Source organism: Corvus hawaiiensis, chromosome 22 (assembly GCF_020740725.1).
Source record: "Corvus hawaiiensis isolate bCorHaw1 chromosome 22, bCorHaw1.pri.cur, whole genome shotgun sequence".
Lineage (NCBI taxonomy): Eukaryota > Metazoa > Chordata > Aves > Passeriformes > Corvidae > Corvus > Corvus hawaiiensis.
The window spans coordinates 1,281,749-1,299,362 of record NC_063234.1 but is presented as its reverse complement, the minus strand read 5'-3'; the positions used below and the strand labels follow the sequence as shown (position 1 = coordinate 1,299,362).

The following is a 17,614-nucleotide window of genomic DNA, read 5'->3' as shown; positions in this document are numbered from 1 at the left end:
ACTGAGCTCTGAACCTCTTACTTCCTTCCCCATTCTGGGGCTCCCATTTCCATCTGTGCACATGCCCAAACATCAGAGAACCTTCAGGAACAGCCACAGGAACAGGGCTGATGCACAGCAGGTTTGGTGCAGCATAAGGAAGTTTTGTGTGTGACAGTCGCAGCCCAACGCCGATCCATTATGTCACAAATTGATTACATAGATTATGGATTATGCAGATTTATTCCTGTATAAATGTCTACCTCAGGGCTCTCCTTTGTCGCTGCAGTATTAATTTGCAATGGCAAAGCCTGATTAACTCTGTTAGGAACGCTGCATATTTTAGCTGATTCACCCCCACACTGCTGTGAACAGCTGTACCAGCACAGGAGCTGCTCCTGCTGGCTGAACTCAGCCCCCCAGGCAGCAGCAGAGGGGAGAAGCCAGCAGGGACTGGGACATACTGGTGGTGAAGCAGTGGCGGCAGGCGTAGCCCTTCAGCTCCTGCTCGCTGTCCTCGCTGTCAAAGTCATCTTCGCTGGCCGAGCTCAGGTCCACTGAGGGTGGGAAGGACAACAGAGAAAGAGGAAAATGGAAAATAAACACTCAGCAGAATTTCCTATTTCCTCCTACTTGGCTAAAACAACCATTAAGTCAAATAGATTGTGACTCCCTACACCCACCCTGCCTCGCATGGCCATTATTTCTGATTTTTCAAACTGAGCAAGACCAGACCTCATCACTCTGCAGGTTAAAGGAGGATTCCAGGAATGTGCCATGGGATACAACTCCTGGAATGTCTGATTCAGCACATGGTACATTTTCCAGGTAAGCTGCCACTCAAATACTATCCACGGTGAGTTCAACAGGCTGTGTTCCCAACCCACAATCTTCAAGAGAAAAGAGGTTTATCTCTAGAACCTGATCAAATTTAAAACCAAATATTCTATATTCAAAACCTACTCTGCAAGATTCCATGAACAGGTCCTGTAGTTTTTGGTTTTTATTTTGTTACCCAGCAGCAGAGGTGTTTGTGGGTGGAGGAATCAATGCTCACATACAATGGGCCTGTTTGAAAAACACGCTGTGATTCTTTTGGATGAGAGGCACTGCAGGATAACACCAGCTTCCCAATCCTTACTGCAGGGCTCCAAGTTTTACCCATGGCAAACACACATTGCAAAAATGTCATGTTTTGAAGAAGAAGAGGATATGCAAAGGGTCCCCTTCCTTTGTGGCAAATTACACATCTGATTACACATCTGTGAGCTCAAAAAGCAGCATCTAAACCACTGAAAATACGCAGCCATCACAAAAACTGTATCTTATCTTCTAAACACCTCAGGAGTAAATACTTCCCCTCTGAGAGGCACAGCATTTTTCTAGTCCCACCACTATAAATTCACAACGTAACAGGGCTATAATTTGTCACAAGCAGGAAGCCCTCTGGCTTCTTCTGTTCGAATCTTTAATTAGAAGAGAAGTCCTTGATGCAGGAATACTGTTTTTCTAAAGGCTCCACGAGGATGTTTTGTACATGCAGGTTATAGTTTATGATTAAAGCTTACAGATTCCACAGTACTTGCCATCAGCCTTTGTCAGCAACTCGTTACCCTTCAAATTAACACAGGGTTACATTTAATAGCTACCACTGCCATAATTCCTACATTAATACTTGTAGGTGTTCAAACCCTGACTGCAGAACCGACCCCAGGCTAGCACTTGCTTTCTTTTGCTAAATGGGTTTTTATTCTCATCCTGCAGTCGGATCCATAAGGATGGGTCCTCCCAGCCACAAGCTCTCACAAGCTGAGTATCTTGGGTTGAGCTGTGGAGTCCAGATCCTCGCTCCTTGTGCACACAGAGATGAGCACTAAATCCTACCAGTTCAGCAGGGAAAAGCTCCAAGGCCTTTCCTACGCCCTCCCTTCTCCCCTGGCCAGAACTGTGTGTCCTGCCTGCTCACCACATCCTCCACCTGCCCACGTTCATTTTTACATCTGCCAATCTCTGCCTTCCACAGCCCCTTTTCTTTATGAGGCACGTGGGTTTAGAAAGACTTAAAAGCCTTAAACCTCACACAAAGTAACAAACCTTTCTCATATGGACAAAGGTTTCTATCTCCATATGGACCCTGTGCAATGCAGCAAGGCACTGGTTTGGGGAATTGCTCTTGGTTTAGACACTTCTGCTCCAGGCAAAGCCAGTGCTCTTCCAAGAGTCCCTAAGGCTGCAGCACAGTCTGAGGTCCAGCAGAAGGTAGGGGTCACCCAGAAGGATGGAAGGGACTTCCTTCCAAAGGGATGGAGGACTTCCTTCTTTCCGTGTTTTTTATTTCCCATTACTGTAACAAGCCTGGAGAAAATATAACACAACACCAAGAAAAGAGTAGGGAAATCCAATCCCAGGGCTGTATTTCCATCCTTACAGGATGCTTTTACGTTTAAGGACCGCACAAAGGTGATCAAAGCCACCTTCCACGTTCCAGCAGACGGTGCAGGACCAGGAGAGGGCAGCTGCCTGAACTCCATTTCCTTGCTGTCCCCTCGGAGGTGCAGCACCATTCCATCACTGCTGCTCCCTGCATCTGAACCAAGATAAATGCTCTGCTTTCAGCCTGCACTCACAGAATTCACTGGAGGGGGGCCTGGAGGGAGTGTTGACCGGGGTGGAGGCGGTGCGGGTTTTGATCCTGCGGAACACGGCCTGCCGCCGGTGCCGCCGGTGCGCGCGCGAGCTCGCGGCCTCGGGGGTTTTCTTCCAGTAGTAATAGAAGGTGATCAGTTCTCCCTGCAAACACAGAAGGAGCATGTTAGAGGGACATGCAAATCTGACTCGTCAGCTTTCTGCCTTCCCCTGTCTCTCTGTATGCACACTTGGATCTTTCTAGGAAGAATCGTGACGTATTTCAGCCAGAAAAAAGAATGATTTAGGTAAGACACACAAAAATCCCTCGTTATGTTTTGCTCGCTTTTGCAGAGGAGGGAAAGAAGTAAATAAAAGCTTTTTCACTCCTCCCCTAGGAAAGGAAAGAGGTTGGGAAGCACCAGTAGCCAGCCTCCACCTGGATGCTGCTGGTGCCAGTGCTTCGGAAGAGGGTGCCCTTGTGTCACTGTCAGCATCCTGTGACACCTCTGCTCCTCAGCTCTGCTGAGCTCTGGGAACAACCACCCCAAACCTGCCACAACTCCTGCTGTTCACGGAGAGAACAAGGCTCAACCCAAACAGACTCTGCCATTTTGTCAACCTACATTCCACAGACAGGTATTTTTCAATATTCCTGTGTAAGGAGCTGAAAGTTTGAGTAAAAACATGTTCAACAACAAGTCTATAACTGTAACACAACCCTACCATACTAAATCGTGTTTTAATTTGAATATATATACCCACATCTAAATTAATTAAGCAGTTAAAAGAGCACACCTAGAGAAATGAGTGATCATTTCACAGCATAATGAATCTGGCTTACATTCAAGAAGTGGAGCAGCTGCCATTCAAACCTGCGGATGCGATGCTGAACCAAAGAACAGCATGTGGTTTTAATCTCTTCTCTTACTTTGAAACCCCATCATTTCCTGGCGACTTGTCTGCCTCTAAGGTAAAAGGTGTTGTTGCTTTCAAGTTGCAAGAGAAAAATGGAGAAGTTCTAACCAGCCCCTTGAAAAAAATCAACATCAGAACAAACATACCTGAATTGCCCACAAAAAGAGTTTCTTTGAACTGTGTTTTATGTGATCAAATAACCTCAGCCTGCTGCCTCCGTGGGGAAATCCTTCAGCCCCTGCTCCAGGCAGAGCAGGAGTTAACTCCAATTACGACCCTGCCTGAATCCAAACCCTCCCCAGGGCCCCAAACAAGCAATTACAGCCACAACCAATACCTGCTCCACTGAAACACTCCAAAGACAAAGGGAGGATGTTGTTCTAGACATTAACTGCTGACATTTAAGACACTTAAGAATTTTACCAGTGCCTAATTTAAAAATAGAAACCCCAGAAGAAAGAACACAACCACAACCGCAAGGGTGATTTCTGGCAACAGGCAGAACAGACCATTTTTAATCTGTGCTGCCACAGACTGGGATGATGCTACTGATCCCCACCGTGGACCTGAACTATGTCTGTGTATTATACATTAAAATAACATCTATTCAGAGTGATGGTTGGTGAGGAGGAGCAAGTGGGCAAAACATTACCTACAATTCTTGATTCGGAAGGACAAAAGCCCTACTAAAAATATCTAAAATGTGTTTCCTGAAGAGAATCTGAAACTGGCTGGTGATGAGCAGCCAAGCCACGGCAGACTGGGCAGAACAGGGAGTTCTGAGCCCGGCACCCTGCTCTGCTCCTGCCTGTTCCCTGCACGTGTTTGCTTTAGAAATACCATTTCCCTGAGCCCATTAAGTGGGCTCAAAGTCCACCCAGCCCAACTGTTTGTCCACCTGGGGATATGCCTGTGCCAGGAGCCAGGCTGGGCTCTGCAGGGAGGCTTTTGCTCTGCACAGGCAGAAAGTCTCTTGCAAATGAAACCAGTCATTTTTTACCTATAAATTCATTTGTATCAAATCTGAGGTGTCAGCACCAAGGAGCAAGCCAGTAAATCCCATGTCTTTATGTCAGTGAATTAATGTGTCCTCTGACACACAGCAACAGCAGAGTACAAACCAATCTGTTCTCCTCCCATCATAAAATAGGGAATGGGAACCTATTAGAGCTCCACTTACACACTGCAAAGCCATCAGGTCCCAAGGGAAGTTTAACAACTTCTACATGCAGTGTATCATAAACCAAACTTTAAAAAAGAAGTGGTGTATATTTATAGCAAATGCCAACCTCATGACCATAAGGCTTTTTTCCGCCGAGACTCACTCAGAAGTGCAGTCACAATTGCACACAGATAAAGATGAAGTCAAAGTCTATTTATTCAACAACCAGTTTCAGCCCAGCTATGGAATCTGGACAGATTAAAGGACTAAATATTCTATACTACTATATTCTGTACTTCCAATTCATGGTCAGACTGCACAAGTACAGCACTCAGCCAAGGACTCTGGGAGAAAGAGAGAAGTCGGGGGGAGCACACACAGAACGACACGTTACACACGGGTATCCCACTGAAAGAATTCCATGCGAGATCTCAGCAGCCACCTGGCTCTCCAGGATGCCACTGTCTGCCCGAGGGATTAACTGCTGGATGGGTTTGGCCCGGCAGGATCAGCCCCACCATCCTGGTGGCTGCATGGGTGGCACAAGCTGCAGCACAAAGGACTAAGTCAGGCAAGCTTTGGTTCTCCAAACAGGGAGCAAAAACAGCTTCCAGCCTCACTGCAAGGAAGTCAAATGAGCTTTAATCAAACATGCACAGTGCGTGCTGCTGAAAGCCAGGGCACATAAATCCAGGAACAAAAGCTGCTGCAGAAATCAATAGCCTCCTGAAACATTAACACAGGCCAGCATTGATCAAAGGCCCTGGGACAAAAGGCTGCCTTGCAAATTAGCTGCTGGTTTTGCTTGCAAGCAAACAGAGAAGCATGAAGCTCTGACATGAATGGCCTGTAATGATCATTTTGTTCCCGGTGATCTCACCTCACCTCACCACAAGGTCTCGCAGTCAGCACATCCCACATTCCTGAGCTGCGGCTGCCTGCAGCGCCAGGCTGGGGAGGGCTGGGGCAGCTGCTCCAAAGCTCCTTTTGTGGGTACCAGGTCATCATCCGGGGCCAGCCCTGCCCTGCCAGCCTGCGAACACACACACTGTCCTTCTCCTCTGAGCATCCTGTGCAGGCTGGGTATTGCTACAACATATGCTAAAGCACAAGTTAAAGCAGCCCGAGCCATCCCTCGTGTCACCACTGGACTGGCTCAGCTTATAGGGGAGTGACACCCCGCTAACGAGATGTAATTTATTCCTTAATTAGGAAGGGTGAGCCCTCTACTCTAGGGTGACTGTACTGTGCTGCATCCATGGAAGATGCTGTGAGTGCCCCCAGACCAACTCCACCAAGAACCAGCTTTTTCTTTTCCACCGGCGTGGGGAGAAGATTCCCTTCCCTTCCAGATTCATGGCTCCCTTCCTGTTCATAGCACTTGATACACCACCGCCTCTTTTTTTCCTGCACACGCAACTCCATGTTTCCATGTCAACATCTGAGTAACTGTCCCAAACACATATAAAGCAAAATTATTCCGGCTTTTAACGCCACATTTCTTTGAGAACACCTACATTCCCAAGTTTCACAAGGCAGAGGGGATTATGTTCCTCACTAAAAACACCAGCTCAGCTTTCACCAGTTCTGAAATACATTCCGAGCTCACGACTCAAGTCTCCTGCCTCCTCCTGCCAAGGCCATTTCACCCCATGTTGTAGGTGAATATAAAAAAGTCACACTTCATCTCCTTTTAGCTCAGCTCTGGGGATTATTTTTGCAGAGGAAGATGTGGCTCAGATCCCTCTTGCAGGAGCCCACAGCGGGGAGGTTTCTCTGCAATTCCGAGCTGACACCTGGAGTGCTCCCAGCCCTCACCCTGCCCAAGCCAGCCCTGCTGCACGAGCAGGGGACTGTCCTTGCCATGGGGCACCTCTCCCACTATTTTCACCCACCACTCTCCCCTGTGTGCTCTTCCAGCTCAACCCTTCCCTCAGCCACATCACCCCCACCAGAGCAGCCCCTCCACCCCCATGCCCTCAGCATGCCCTGTTTCCTCCTTCTTATCAGTAGTTTTCAAATGTAAAATCCACAGCCCAAGCTGTGCCCCGTGTTTGTGTTTAGTCTTGCCTTGGGTAAACAAAGGATTAAGGCTGGGTGTGCATCCCTGGACGGGAAGGTTCTGACAGCCCTGCAGCAGCACAGCTCCTGTGGAAGCCAATCACACACACACATCAACTTCCCTTCAAGTATCTGTTAGGGTATAACACAGTGAGCAAACACAATAATTGCTGTTTAATTTCCCCAGAGCCGAGCTCTGCCAGAGAAAAAAAAAAAAACCATGGGGGAGGGGAATAGCTTTACAGTAATGAAAGAGAAAAGGTAAATGACAGCACTCCTCAATGCCTGTAACCAGCCATGGCAGTGCAGAGGGGAACAGATTGTCCAGCTGTGGCCTTAATGAATTCACAATCTTTCTGGAACGCTTCAAGATTTTATTAAGTCAACTCAATTTAGCTAATGCTGCTGTAAAGTCCTGCAGTAAAAACAGTCTCCGGTGCTTCCCTCCTCCACTGGATCCCCTGGCACAGGCTGGGTTCACAGCATCTGCTCCAGAGCAGGGTCAGGAACACGGGTTTGGATCATGGGAGTGTGTGGAACACACCACCAGTACTGACCAGTGGGTCAGTCTGGCTCCTAAAGCTTTACAGAATAACCCAGGATATTGCCATGCACTCCAAGGAGACAAAACTGAAAATATCCATCCCTCCCATCACACATCTCACACCCCAAAGCTGCAAACAGAAGGGGCTGCCCAGAGCAGGGGTGGAACCACCATCCCTGCAGGTGTTCCCAAAACAGGTGCATGTGGCACTTGGGGACACGGGTCAGGGGTGACTGTGGCTAGGTTAAAGCTTGCACTCAATGATCTTGGAGGGCTTTTCCAGCCTTAATGATTCTGTGGTTCTGGTTCTTCTTACGAATCCACACTCAGGGAGAGAAAACGTGGAACTCCTGCCTTGGTCCAAACAAGCTGAAGGACTGAAAGCACGCAGCAGGGCCGAGAGGAGCAGCTGTGTGCAGCTCCAGGAGTTGAACTTGGCCACTTTTACAGAGCGAAGCTCGGGCTCGGTGTCTCTGCCAACCATGACAAATAGGTTTGCACATGCTCTAATTAAGCAGTAAGTCTCAGCAGCTTGTTCAGTAGCACTGATTAATGTCCACCTTGGGTGCACAGGAATCCTGCATATTCCAACACATTACTGAGATTTTAAGAGAGGCTTTTAAAAATCAAGCAATATTTTACTTAACACTACAAAAAACCCATTAAAAATCGTGGATGCTCTCTAAGGAATCCCCTGCAGGTCTCAGCTCTCTGGCAGATTTTAAAAGTAAAAGGCATTTTACCTTGCAGCTCCCCTGGCCACTTGTTATCTCCTGGATGGCAGCACAGCCGTCTCCATGGCCCCTGCTATGAACTCCACCTCTGGTTTTGGGAGATTGGCTGCCCCCCACTGTTTCCTTGCTCTGCATGCAGCAAGGTTAAGCTCCCTGTTTTCATTTTTTTATTTGAAACTCCTGGCAAACAGGCTGGGCAAGTGGGAATCCAAAGAGGAGGCAGGTGTGTAACAAACCCAGGCTGACTCCTTGGGTTTTATGCTGTCAATTTACTCCCAACACAGGAACAGTCACAGAATTTCCTGGGAACCCAGCCGAGGCTCCATCTGCATCTTCTGCATTTCATTTTGTTGTGGAAAAAACCTCCAATCAGATACAGCTTTATGCTTTCTAATTGTTTTTGCTAAATGAGTACTGGTACCCTGCTTAGCCCCTCCAACACCAGGGAAAGAGGGAGCTTCTCTCTCCTGCAAATGTAAGATTTTGTCTGAAGAGCTGCCACAGGTCCTGAGAGAACTGGGCAGTGCTAAAATAAGCTTGGAACCTGAAGATTTCACTCCCGAGTTCCTCAAGCAGTGAAGAGACTACAGTAATTTCATTGTGCACGTTACCTAAACACACAGGTCACTGCTGTAATTGCCCCAGGAGAATAGATTTGCCCTTCTCAACTCCTACTAATTCTTCCACATAATGAGTGAGTAATATCACTATTAGAGAAGAGAGTCAGTGCAGGGACTGCAAAGTCAAGGGAAAAAAAGGAAAGGAATACATGAGCTGGATGTAAATAATCTCTCCTTCAAAACAAACTTTATCTGCAGTAACACAGCAACACTCGACCACTGTACAGCATCTTCCATTTGATGACAAAGTCAATGAAGTTTTACAAATTAAGTCTCGGCACATCCTTTTGAAGTTTTATGGTGTGGGGAAACAAAGAGACAGAAGATTTATAAATTGGCTGAGATCAATCCTGAGTGGGAAGGACAATTGTGCCGATTAACCTCCAGTTCTGTGAGCAGCTCCAACACTGACAGCCTCTGAAATTCCTTCATAATTCCAACCCAGGCCTACTGGACAGGCTTATCCATCCTTATTAAGCACAGGACTGGCTGAGTGTTCAACATTCACTTTCCTTTTGCCCTCAACACAAGCTGCTCTTTCTTACAGCTGGGTATTCCTGTTTCAATCCCTCCTCCTGACTGCATGGCTTTAGCAAGCCACAGAGAAATCTGAATTATCCTGAAAAAACACCAGTAATATCTCTCCGTGCCACATCTAACTCACCACTTTCATGTAGTTCATTTGTTCATCTTTTCCAGTGTTTGTAATTAAGGTTGCACAAACTGGCAGGAAATAAGATAATTAACATTTTATGGAATTTACCCTCGCTATCGGCTCTATGCAAACAATTCTTTTTTTCCCCCATTTTTAGGGATTTAAGCACCAGCTTTAACAGTTCTGCAAAACAAATGCACAGTGCACTGGGGCATTGTTTTAAGGCTCAGCTCTAGTTAAAAGATGCCGCCCCTCTCTGCAGCTGTACTTGGGGCCAGAACGAAAAGAAAGCTTTTGTAATTAAGGCTTCTTCCTCCAGAGACTCCTCTTTGTTAATCAACAGAGTTCCCAATCCCCACAGGAACTCACACACTGTTGGCTGCATCCATTATTAATTATTAGAGCCTGGCTTCAGCAGTGGCAGTGGTGGCTCCCCAGGCCTGGCAGCACTGCCAGGGTCACCAGGTACATCCCAGAGGCATCTCTGGGGCTGCAGCAACGCTGGGGTTACCAAAACAGGGGAGTTAAGGACCTCAATCCCTTATATACATTTGTTGAGTATTTATTTTCTACTCAGCTTTCCCTTTGCAACTTGCATTATCAGCATTTCTGGGGTTAGAAATCCTGTTTTGCTCGACCACTTTTACCTCCAATAATTTAACTTTACCCTGCACACACCTCTCAGCCTCTGCCCAGCTGCAGCACTGCTGGGATGCTCTCACCCTTGAGCACACACACAGGGCCAGGCAAATGAGGCACAGCGTGGTTCTGAGGAACAGAGCTGAAATGCCCAAGGTGCTGTTTCCTTGAGGCAGCAGTTCTGTTCTGTTTTACAGCCCACGTCGAAGTCCTGGGGTTCACAGCCAGCCCAGGCAGCATCTCTCCCTGCCAGCCTCCTGTTAAGGGCAAGCTCTCAGTATCTGAACTCACACACCAGGACAAAAGGAGAGTGGGATAAATACCCAGACAAATTAATGCCAGTTATTGAGGAAAGCTTTCAGGGCATTGTCTGCACTGGATCGTGTCTTTCCCACTCCACTTCCACCTCTCCATCAATACTGTGACAATGAGAATTTAGCAGCACAATACCCAGAACAGGATTTTCTCAATGGAGGTGCCAATTATCCCTTTAACTGCATTTTCTTTTTGCACCAGCTCAATAATTAAGTTTCTTGATTGCCTATTGCTGGAGTTCAGGTTGTGGAACAAAACCCTGTTTCCCTGCTGCTGGCTACATCCCGAGGACACCTTTCCCAGAGCCTAAAACACATCCCATTTTCACTCTCTAAAGCCAAGGTACCCGTGGTTCCTGTGGGGGTGTGTCAGGGAGAAGCGAGCCATGAAGCCATAAAGCACTTCCAACTACCACACTCCATCCTGTAAACATTTTTCTATTTATCTGCCCTTCATTACATGCACAATCTTATTATCTCTGCACATCCTCAAAGCGACAGCCGTCAGGGTCACCCTATAAAATATACATGGGCAATGTTACATCTAATGACTGGAGCAGGCAGGGAAATGAAGGATGGGAGGAGTGGAAAACCGCAGGATGTTTGAAAGGGATCATCAGTTATATCTGTGCATTTCCTGAGGTGATAATTGAATGACACTGGCTGGGAGGAAAATCCATTTTTGAGCCTCAGAAAGGACTGTTAAGAAAGAACTGGTTTTGTGCTGGCAGCACGTAATGGCTGCCAGGAAATGGGAACGGCCCCTCCAGCCACAGCAGCTCCTCTGCTCCATGGATTTTACACAGGGGCTGAGAACCAGATCGAGTACAATCAGCTACTCGAGCCAATAAAAAAATATCGACAGATTTTGGTCATTTCATCTGCCACCCAGACTGCCTGTTGTTGTGGTTTGCATGTCAGCTTTAATTAATTTAAGTGAAAGGCCGATTTGTGTATGTGCATGAAAAAGGGACACTCCAAACACAAGGACAGAGCACTGTCTACTTTCATAATTTCTGTTTAAACAAAGTATTAAAAATTTAATTCTGCTATTCAGCAGGGAACTTAATCCCCCTGCATCTCAGGAAGGTGTACAGATGCTCATTTGTTTCCTAACAATTGAAATTAGGCTTGTAATTATTAAGGAAGTTTTACCACTTCAAAAATATTTTCATTATTTCATCATGCCAGTTTTACAAATAGAATCACACTGTATTTACCTAAACCTTTCCTGAGCTGTAACTGTTAGCTGGTTTTTTTTCTGCTAGGTGACAACTTCTCAGCAGTAATTCCAGTTGGTATTTCAACCAAACCATGCCCAGGGAACTGTCACTTGGGATCAATACTCTCATCACTGCAGCCCTGCCCTGGGCTCACTGGGGTGACGGACACTGGAGGGCTGCTGGAAAACACTGACCTGGAGCTCAGAATCACGGTGGGTTTCTCCCACTGCAATACTGGGGAGGGGTGATACAATAACCCCCACATTTACACCCCCCAGAGCTACACCAGCATTCCAAAGCTCAGGGAATTCCCCTCCTGTCCAGCTGGAAATTCCCCCAGATAAGGTGGATGACATCTTGCTGATGCAAAAAAGAGGATTTCCAATGGGGAAGTGCTCTCACTGTGCAAAGCACATTCCTGGCCCCGCTCACCTGAGCAGCCCCTGGGGCCTCTCACACTGAACAGTCTCCAGTTGTCTTCCAAGCCCCAGTTTATGTCACCAACTGGTCCCAGCGTGGGCAAAGCAGGCCAAACACCCTCATCACTCAACACCTCTGGGGCACTTTGGATGGGCTGGAAAAATGTTCCAATCCCCAGGCTGCTGCTGCCTCTCTGTAACAGCCGAACGTAAATCCTACAGCATTTTATGGGCCACCAAGGACTGTCCTCCTGTTAATTAGAGCTGGTGCTTCTGTTTGCTTCCTTGTATGAAGCTGCCTCCTGGCCTCCCCCCAGGTTAAGTTAGAACATAATGTATTAGCAGGTTTTACATTACCAGGTACTGGGCACTGAGAAGACAACATACCACAGCACCAAGGAAACAAACCCACTCAAATAAACAAATACAGATTCTGAAATTTTGATCTGATTTTCCATTTTCAATAGGGAAAGGAGAGCTGAGAGGTGAGGAAGAACTAGCCACTTGTTTCTCAAATGTGACATTCTGTAATTGCTTTTGTTTAAATACAGAAATCAGAATTGAAGGTCCACTCCGTCCTGTGACAACCACCAGCAATGCAGCTTGGCCAGCAGCAGCACTGTTTGAACTCCTGATGTGTCTGACCACTGACCTGCATTCCACACTCCCATGGACCAGATGTTTTAGGTTTTCCAAACGCATCTGTGCTGAATCACACAAAGCCTGGCTTGTCAAACATTCACACTCCCCTCCCTGACACAGCTTCCTCCTTCCGAGCTCGTGACCCGCGGGGGAGCTGCTGGGGTTTAAGAGTTTATTAAAAAAACAGCAGCAATCAGAAAATATGGAAAATTATGCAGGAGACAAACACTGTAAAATCATCCTCTCTGCTCACAGCAATGGGAAGATGTAATCCCCTGGAAACAACAATTTAAGAAGTCCTCACACCTGGTTATTTCACGATGAAAGCTATCAACCCCGATTCCATGCTGAAGACAGACAGAATGTGACCTCTTAATAAAAATCACTAGCACAGGATGACCAGCATCTGAATAGGCCAGATGGAGGAAGAATCCTGTCCACTTTACAGCTGGCAAATATCAAGTGAACTCAGACAAACCACCAGCTTATCACTGAAAACTCACCCACGCCACAGAGGGTGAGGGAGGATGGGCTCCTGCCCTGAGTTATGGACAAAGCAAATAAAACCTCTCAGCAGAGTCCTTGTCATTGAGCCCTGATTTTAAACAGACTCTGTTCCTCTCAGATCTGGTCCCTGAACAGCTGTTTTCCTTTTACTGCTCTCCAAGAACAGCTCCCTAAACCAGTAGATTTTCTAGATTAAGTGGAAGGTTGAGGGGTATTTCAGTGTTTTCCTGTTTATCAGAGCAATATATGAAGAGGAATATTGAAGCAGGACATCAAGCAACCCCCCACCCCCAAACCACAAAGAACTGCCACGTAAGCTGCTTATCCCTCAGTTATTGTTGCTTCCCTCCCGTCTCAAATTCTTTCTGTCACAAAAAATCCTTAGCAAGCAAAATTTAACTAGAAGACAAAGCTAAGAGTTGTAAAGCAGCATTAGAAAGAGCAATTCATTGTAGCTCTCTATAATACCTATACAGTGAGCTCAGAAGTGAAAGGAATTACCAATTCTTTCCCGTTCTGTTCCGCCCTGGTGTCTCCAGCAAACATTAATCCGAGCTGCTCCCTCAGAACGTGAGTTTGATCCCTACAATCAGGGGTAAGGGAAAAAGGCAGCAGTAATTTGGGGCATGACTTGGGGCTCTGACTCAAACTGCAGCTCAGCCCAGGCCCCTGCTCGCCCTCCCCTCCATGGCACAGCCCCGTTCCTCACACGAACCTCACCCAGCTGCACCAGTGTGAGCTCAGGAAGTCTCTCCTGTGCCAGCCAGACAGTGCCAGCAGCTTTGGGAACAGGGACGGCGACTGCCCTGGTGTTCCACAGGCAGGAGGTGACACCACCGATCCCCTGCCCTCGTCTCTCGGCCCAGCGTGGCAGTGCCACCCCGCAGGCAGGGAGGGATCAGTTTAATTAGAGCTTCAATTCATCACAGCACCAAGGTGTCAGAAATCAGGAGGGAAGCCCTTAGAACAGGGAACTTCAAATCAACAGCAAAGGAGATGTTACATCAGTACTTGCTGGCCTCCTCCTCCAGGAGAAAGCGAAGCTGCCTGGTTGATATTTCTACTTGTGCGGCTCTTGGAAGGACAAACTGTTATTAGCTGATAAGCTGCAGCCACAGAGTTTCTGGAAGTGTTGGAATAATAATCTCCAACCTGTGCACTGTCTGCAAACAAAACTACACACAGAAAACATTCTGCTCTTTGCTTCATCCCCGATAGCCAAAATTCCCCACTGCATTTTTCTCTTTAAACTTTGTTTTTCTGAAACAGGTTTACTTCCTCTGCAAGCAAACCAACCGTCTGTGGTCCTAGACTAAGCACAAGAGCTTCCATCTATTAGAAAGTTTCAGTTAGATCTGGATTTCATGGATTACAGCAAAGTATCACACTCTAAATACATTCTTCAGAAAGATGCAGAGACCCAGAGGCACAACTCAGTGCTGGAAAAAGGCCTGAAATGGATGTTCAGAGTGCTGGTTTGGCTGCCATGTGTATGTATGGAAACTGGAGTGCCAGAAGTGTATTTGGGGGGACACATTCTGATTTTCCCTTCTGACTGTGGAAGATTTCCGCTTGTGAAACAAGAGCAGTGTTTGACATGGTGCTTGGGCTCGGGGCCAAGCTCAGCAAACAACCACAGGCAGGGCACGAGGAACACTTCCTGCAGACATGAACACTTGTAACTTCTGTGAAGGGTTTCTCTGTTGCTGCCCCATCACATCAATCCTGGAGAAACAGTCAGCCTCAAAAGGCCACGGTGACACCGTGACAAACCTCCCTGGAAACCCCAGCTCCTGTCTCTGCCTTTCCTCATCCATCCTGATCTTCTCCAAAGCTGGTTCTACCCTCCACAAACCTCGCATTTCACAGCTTTAGGAAAAGCCACAAACTCAAGGTGCCAGTTCCTGACTAATTACAAACACATCCAACGACCCAAGCAGCTGACACAACCAAGGCACAGATCCTGCAATCACAGGCATCTGAGACATTACACAGCTCTGGAAAAGAAACCCTGTGGCATGTGAAAGACACACCACAAAAGCTATTTTCTCCTTAAAAAAACCCACTTTACTATGCTGGATCTGCCCACATGTAAGCACAGGGGATGTTCTGAGTATCTCATGTACCATTCCATAACTAATTCTAACTCTCCTGCTTTTCCCCCTCATTAAACTCATCACAGGAACACTGCTAGCTAGTGTACTGAATCTATTTTTGGTCCATCCTTGCAGGTGTTGTTTGTAAGGGAAATAAGTAATTTCTCTAATAATTTCTGTTGCTCAGGCCTCAAACGTGCAATCAGTCTGGAATTCAGCCCATTCCCACAGGATGTTAGGATAAACCAGGATTCCCCATGTCTATACACTGCTGTCAGCAACTGCTACCGAGCAAACAGGACAAAACACGGCATCTTTGGGCGAGCAACCCTCGTGAAGTTTGTGTAAATCCTAATGAGGCTGCCTCGGGGATACAGGAGGGCAACACTGCAAACCCTCAAACTTCAGTGAAATGGGGATGCTGTGATCTAAACCTGAAGCCAGACAAATACTAAAATATTTTAAAAAGAGTAGGAGATGAGAGAGAAGCAGCAAAGAAACAGCCCTTGCAAATAAAAAACAAACGAAGCCAAACAAAAAACCCCAACAAAACTGCAACTAACACAAATGATTTCCTTACAGTCAATCACAGCAGTTACCCTGAGAAGGGAAACACCCAATAACCAGAGCGCAAACAGGCAGAAGTTCCCACAGCACCCACGAAAATTCAAGTTTTCAAAAACACATTAGAAGTGGGAAAAGCTCCATAAGTGAGTACCACACATAACTGAATTAAAACAGCTAAGCTCTTAAGAGTGGCTGTATTTATTTTGGTACATTTTATACTTCAAACCCTGGGGTCCTTGCTGAGCTCCCCTGACCTGCACAAGCTTCCCCTCCAGGAGGGCCCAAAGCAGCAGGACAGGTTTGTGTTACTCGTGTTTCCCTAATCCATCACACACCCGCTACTGCAAAGTGGGCTCATAATTGAAACCACTCCAGCTGTCAAACACACCAACAAAGCTCTCTGGCTGTGGTTCACTGGCCGGGTTTTGCTGTGGTTTGGTTCCTCACCAGGCTTAGAAAAATCTGCAGCCCATGAGCCCAGAGAGGCAGCAGGGCCCCGAGCAGGTGTGGGGCTGCGAGGTGAGCACAGCCCCACACAGCTCCTCCTGCAGAAGGGCTCTGAACCCGTCACAGGAACTCATTACTGGGTGCACGTCGGCTCTGTTCAAAGCTGCAGGTACCTGCAACTTTTTTTCCCTGCATCTCCAAGGGCAAATATCCCATGGCCAAGAGATCCCTGGGGAGCAGGCAAGCAGAGCTGCCAGGAGCCCAGCAGCCTTGGAGCGAGCCACGTCAACATTAATTATGATGGAGACAGGGCAAAACAGCACAGAGGCAACAAAGCGTTGGCAGCAGCTCACTGACTTAATTCCTCACTTCCCTGCTGCCCTTTCCAAACTCTGCTCATGACATGAAGTGGAAATCCCCACTCTCTCCTGCAGATCAAGGTGACCTTGGGAAGTCGGGGGGAATGACCTCAGGGAGCTGCCTGTCCAGGTGCCCCCAGCCCTGTCCTAGCTGGGGACACCCATTCACACCCTGCAGGCATCATTGAGGGTCAGGCAAAGCAGATCCATCAATGTCCATCCACTGATTTCCACGAGCTGTGCTTCCCTGCTCCATCTGCAGAATTATCCCCATTCCAGAAAATGCCCCTCCTCAGGAGCTGTCCTGCTGCCAGCAGAGCAACTTTACAACTACACTCCAACTACAGCTGGAGACTGATTGAACAGAGTGTTTGGGAAGTAGGTTACACACTGGGCTCTTCTCACCACTGAAGGAGAGGACGTATTGCTGCAGAGAGACTGAAGCAAAAATATCTGAAAAATCAGAACTTCTAATTCCTAAAATACTATGTCCCTGCTAGTCTGGGTTTGGGTTGGGGTTTTTTTTGTTGTTGTTGATTTGTTTTGGGGTTTTCCCCTCATTTTGACACGACCTTTATGGAATGACAAACCCAGACTGAGCAGTGCACCAGAAATGCTGTTTATCTACAGCCTGCAGGATTCCATCCACAATTTCAGCTCAGAGATGACAACTAAAGCAGTCAAACATAATGCCAAACTCAAGTTTTGAACATTTCCCATATCTTTGCTATGTAAGTTCCCTTGAAAAGGTCAAAGCAGAACTTCGGCAGCTCAAAGAAATCCAAACCCTTAATGCCGGTTTGGCTCAGACATAAAGACCTAAACCCAGCGATTGAGAGCTGATTCACAGGATTTGTTATGTATTACTTAATTGCTGAAGCAATGAAAATGTGTGCAGTTGCAGTCTGTAAATGCCAGCACGGCAGAGCTGTGACTCAGGACTGTGCAAACAGAGGATGAGGGCTGTAAAGGACTGCCTGGAGGAGGTGGGACATGGGAGGGGGATTTTCACTGACACACGGAACAGCCCCGTGGGTCTGCTTCAGCAGCCCTATTAATGTGCTCCGTGGAAGAACAGTCAGGAGAGAGGGGCAAGTGGGATC

The 17,614-nt window shown here is 47.2% G+C and overlaps 1 protein-coding gene across 7 annotated transcripts in view; it reads right to left on the bottom strand.

Moving 5' to 3' along the window:
• Positions 1 to 17,614, bottom strand: part of RERE (arginine-glutamic acid dipeptide repeats) — a 177,384-nt gene that overhangs the window by 11,910 nt on the left and 147,860 nt on the right. For all 7 annotated transcript variants that reach the window (XM_048326414.1, XM_048326409.1, XM_048326413.1 and 4 more), the window contains 2 exons: positions 2,607 to 2,769; positions 444 to 536 (listed from right to left, as the gene is read on the bottom strand). In XM_048326414.1, coding sequence (XP_048182371.1) covers positions 444 to 536; positions 2,607 to 2,769 — 256 coding nt within the window. The remainder of the gene's footprint in view (positions 1 to 443; positions 537 to 2,606; positions 2,770 to 17,614) is intronic.